At 39.6% G+C, this 5,565-nt stretch overlaps 1 protein-coding gene across 1 annotated transcript; it reads right to left on the reverse strand.

The window, feature by feature from the left end:
* Positions 1-790: 790 nt before the first annotated feature.
* LOC308106294 (heat shock 70 kDa protein 12A-like) lies at positions 791-2,866 on the reverse strand (the record flags this gene model as incomplete). Its single annotated transcript, XM_080457341.1, has 4 exons — positions 791-1,857; positions 2,150-2,318; positions 2,447-2,671; positions 2,786-2,866. The coding sequence occupies 4 exons, from the start codon at positions 2,864-2,866 to the stop codon at positions 791-793; spliced, it is 1,542 nt and encodes a 513-aa protein (XP_080313467.1).
* Positions 2,867-5,565: the final 2,699 nt, after the last annotated feature.

Genomic DNA, 5,565 nt, shown 5'->3' on the forward strand with positions numbered 1-5,565 from the left:
AAAAAATGCATACTTTTTTGGCATTGTTGTACATCATTTGGACATCAATATATTGTAATAATGGCCCGTAATGTAATGGTCCAGGCACCCTAGGCTGCAATGCCAGCCTGACAGCGTGTCGCGGGTTCGACTCCCTTTCCCGACAACCTTTGCTGCGTGTCACCCCCCCCCCCCCCCATCTCTCTCCCTGTTTCCTGTCAGCCTACTTTCCCTGTCCCTCTCTAAATAAAGGCATAAAAAGCCCAAAAAAAAAGAAATCTTCAAAATATATTAATAATGAATAATAGCACAATTTAGCAATAGAACAACTTAATTGAGCACATTGTCTACAAAATGTGTATGACTGCTCTTTAACATTAAATACAAAGTTACATCACATGATGTTTGAATTATAGGTATTCCCATATACAACTCAACCTAATAAACCAAATACAGCCCTATTTAAAGTATCAGATGATTTTTCTTTTTTTTAAAGGTAAACCAAAATCTCAAAATATACGTATATGGTTAAGACTATAACCAAAATGCCTAATAAAATGGGGCCCTAAAACGTTTGAGAACCCCTGGTTTAAAATATCAGATTAGATTGAGCCAAAATCACAATGTCCCCTTATATATTAATATTTGTGGCCAACCTGTTACAATATATCAATCTCTTCACTATTACAGAACTTGGGCCTTCAAGTTGTTACAATGTAAATAGTTAGTCTTATTCTAGGATCCTACTTGCTCAAAAAGTCAATTTTGACTGAGTTTGATGACTTGGAATCCACATCAGTGGCTGTGGATCCTACTTGCTCAAAAAGTCAATTTTGACTGAGTTTGATGACTTGGAAGCCACATCAGTGGCTGTGGCTGTTATCTCTGTGAAGCCAAATTTGACTTGGAACTGGATTACACGACCCAACCCACCTGCAATATTTGGCATCTCAACGACAAACGAGTTGAGTTCCTCTATTCCCCACTCATCTACATATTGAGGATTCTTCCTTTCTGTGCGATAAAAACCAATACGGCCTGATGTCTGGTTTCTTTCTGTTGGTACTAAGGTGTGGTCTCTGGTTTCATCCCAAGCCACATCTTCATCTATTGTCACCAGTGGTAAGAAAATACCATGACACCATTGTGTACCACCACACGATTGTGTAGGCCTACCACCAGTGCCACACGCCACTTTGTTGGAGTGCTTATCAGCCTTATGCTTCGAGGCATCAAACTCTTCAGAGACGGCAATACCATAAGTAAAGGCACTTTTTCGTGATGCCACTACCTCAGGGGTTCTTCCGAACATGACAGCTCCCTTCAAAATTGCCTGCTGGGCCATCGAAGGGCACAGTACCTTGCACTGAGCACCAAACTGCTTGGTAATGTGTGCGCGCAGAATCTTACTTGAGGCATAACCCCCCACTAACACAAGGCACTCAATGCTGAAATCCTTTTGCAAGATTTCTTTGAGACTTTTAGTGATGCCACTCAGACTTTCATCAAAGAAAGATCTCAGCCTCTCCTTCGAGAGTTTGATCAACCCCTCGTCCCAGGTTACACCTTGCGCTGTCTCAAAGTAATTCTCCATTGGTTGCCTTTTCTGAGCTAATGCAGCTAAGTTAAATGGGCAGGAGATGTCTACATCATCATCCACGCATTTAAGAACAGAGAAGTTATACATCAGCTTTTGAAGCTCACTGGGATATGCTGTTTCATACTCATTCCAGAGATCATCAGAGAATGTTTCCTTGAGGAAACATTTGAACTTCTTGTCAACATGCTCCCCTCCCAGACCGTTACCAGAGGCCTTATGCAGCTCTTTCAGGGCTCCTCCATCCAATACTTCATGCACCGTGATGTCAATGGTACCACCTGTAAGACAACAGTGCTAGGCTTTAAAATATGAAAGCAAGAATGGACAACAGAGAAATAATATAGTTAAGTTGCACAACAGCGCAACTATAGCAAGATATCTACCAGTTGGACTAGTAACATCATGACAAGTTTAGTAGCCTACACAACTCAAACCTCTACCAACGTGTCATTGCGGGTTAATGACTAAATTGAGAAAAGGGAAATTCAAAATAGACTTGCAAATAATTGCAAAAGGGAATCTAAAACAACAATAAAAAAACAACAACATAAAAGTCACAGCACAACATACCTCCACAATCAACAACAATGTATTGGGTTCCAGGATTTTGTTGTAGGGTATCATGTCCGGAGTTCTCATCAATGAAACCATCAGAGGGAAGCTGCTTACACCAGATTGAGGCTGCCTCTGGTTCCAATGCGATGACCAACTTGTTCGATGCCTCTGTCACAATGCCAGCCTGATAAAAAAGAAAGAAAGAAAGACAGAAAGAACATTATTTAATTTCACACATTTACATTTGTAGAAAATATCATGTAGATCATTTTTAACGTCATCATGTATGTAATAATAACAACATTGAATTACCTCAGTTGCTGCTTTTCTCATGAACTGTTTTGCGGAAGCATCCCAAATTGCAGGAACAGTCAGAACCCAGGTGAAGTCAGACGCAGTGAAGGTTCGTCCTCTTGCGTTTTCAGCAATGGTGATCAGTGCATGGTCCTTCAGGTAGCGTAGACTTTCTGTGATGACTTTCAGGGCTGTCATTTTTTTGCCATTTACGGCTGCAATCATTAGATCCTCATTGAGTGTCTGTTGAAATTTTAAAATGTATGTTGTTAATAAATGTATAAAGATTTATATACGTATATATTTTCTAAACACATTTCTATCCTAATAAATTACACATCAAAATCAGAGACTTACTTTTCCGTAGAGTTCCATCTTGAAGTTTTCAAAGAGAAGTGTTTTCTTGGCTATTTCATTTCCCTTTTTGGTGTATTCCATTTTAGCGTCATAACCAAATTTGAGGAACTCCTCATTTTCATCAAATAGAATGCATGTAGGTGTCTTCGGGGTGCTTACATCATGTTCTTTTCCCCATTGTGGAACGATGGGATCTATGTTAGCTTCTCTATCTTTGATACTAAAGGCGTATCCACTGTAAGCTGTACCGAAATCTATTGCTATTATAAACGTATCCCCCATATTGGAAACCAGAAGAAAGCTCAAAGTCAACCAAACTGAACTTAAAACAGATGACAAATATCCCAGTTTTTATAACATGAGCACCCTGTGGTATGTCACTAAGCCCCACCCTTTGGTATGCATAATTGCACAGTGTGCACCGGTGACAGACCAGTTTTAAGTGTCGACACAAAGATCTGGGCATGGCTTCAAGAGATGACATGACCAAAAAGGTAAGCACTGAAAATGGTAACTATTTATTCATGTTTCTTTGATGCATGAGGTGATGTTTGAAAGGCATGTTGGTCGCTAAAGAAAACATTGTGTCACAGTGCCGTTTATGACTAAAATAAAAGTAAAATGTAGGCTAAAAGCAACATGATGACTAAAGATTTATCAAGGACCAAAATGTTATAACGGAGTAGCCTCTTGTTGGATTAGAAATTTGGTCATATATTAGTTATATATATATAACTCCTTGTGTAATGTAATGTATCACTTTGTAAGCAATTTGTTATTTTATTTGGTCAGACAGCATAAGGTTTGGATAAATAATAGGCTACTTAAAAATATATATATGTTCAAACCTATAGCATCAGTCTGCTTCCTCTGATGGCACCCCCAGAGATAAAAGTGGCCAGTGGTGGAGATGGCCCTGGTGGTCCAACAATCAGACACAACAAGATGTCCGCGACCACAACATGCATCAGACACAGTAAGTATTTGAGAATCACTCAATCAAGTAATCTTATTAAACATCACATACAGCATACAGTTAAGCCTTGGATCAAGACTATCATAGATGTGTTTTATCGAGTCTGACTTTTATAGGCAAATATCAAAATCGATAAAATACATCTATGATATTCTTGATCCAAGGCTTATGCAGGTCCAAATTTTAAGGCCTACTGTAAATTATGTCTGATACTATAATATCCTCTTTTTACTAACTTCACTAGATTCAGAGCACAACATGAAGTTCGCCTGCAATTCAGAGAAAGTAAAAATAAATTATTTGACCTCATTTTGTGATGGTTGTGTCACTTGTGTGTGTCAATCACGTTTACTGCCACCGAAATCTTCATCCGTCATTTAGCCTACAGTATGTACCAGCCTACAGCCTGTGGATTGACCAAAGGCATAGCACACACTCTTCAAGTGTGTGTGTGTGTGTGTGTGTGTGTGTGTGTGTGTGTGTGTGTGTGTGTGTGTGTGTGTGTGTGTGTGTGTGTGTGTGTGTGTGTGTGTGTGTGTGTGTGTGTGTGTGTGTGTGTGTGTGCGTGTGTGCGTGCGTGCGTGCATGCATGCATGCGTGTCTGTAATCCATGCGCAAGCAGCGCGACCTATGAGCGCGACGGTACGCACCATGAGCTGTCAATCCAACCTGTGACCGTGAGAGCCTCCATAATAGGAATGAATGATCACACAGTGCACACTGACTGGACCAGTCTCATCTGCAAACTGGCTTTTCTTCCCTTTGCAAACCTGTGATATCACATTCTGTCCTCTCAAATAACACCATTGGAGAGGACATTCTTATTTTCACCATTAAAGCTTGTCAGATATTCCAAATACCCCAGATATTGTGTCCATTAATGAAATCAGAAAAACTGTCAAATTTTCAAATAGGCTGCCCATTTTATTTTTAGGCTATATGGACACTTGTACATCCAAATATGAAATATCAGCCTTTGGTGGAACATATTATGGACGTATTTTCCCTCTGTGTTGATGCATGAGCATCCAGTTGTAGGCCTATCTGGTTTGACCATAATGTAACCTTTGGATCTATTACAGTATGTAATGCGCTTTTTGTGCAGATTCTAATCAAATAATTCAAATACGTGTGTACCGTGTTTAGGATCGAGGGTCTTCTTTTTTATGTGGCTCCATGTACTGTAAGTCCTATAGCAAAGCATGATCATCAAACCGGGCCAAGAAAATAGCCTAAACTAGCCTTGGATCAAGACTATCGTGGTTTCATAGATGTATTTTATCGAGCCTGACTTTTACTTTTAGCCTTGGATCAAGACTATCATAGTTTCATAGATGTATTTTATCGAGTCTGACTTTCACTTTCGTAGCTATGATAAGCAAGTGTCAAAATCGATAAAATACGATCTATGATAGTCTTGATCCAAGGCTAAGCCTACATTGAAACAACACCGGGATAATCCCGCAGCTCCTCGGTCACCTCCAATCACCTCCAATGCTTGATGACTGTTCGTACTGTGAAATTCTCCGCAAGTAGGCTAATATAATAATATGCATTGGAGTCAGTGTGCAAGGTGGGGATACGTTACAGATTGTAAAAGTCTTTATTTTCGCATACAAATATTCTTTATGTGAAAATACGGACTTAAGTGGGCAAGGTCCTAAAATCACCCAATCAAGTAATCTTAGTTAAACATGATGATCCAGCATCGGGCCTACTGTAAATGCAGGAATCTGGTGTCTAATTTTAAAATGTAGCCTATACTTTAGGCCTAGTCTGTATGTCTGATACCATAATATCTCTT

This window comes from Gymnoscopelus braueri (assembly GCF_963280865.1).
Source record: "Gymnoscopelus braueri genome assembly, chromosome: 18".
NCBI lineage: Eukaryota > Metazoa > Chordata > Actinopteri > Myctophiformes > Myctophidae > Gymnoscopelus > Gymnoscopelus braueri.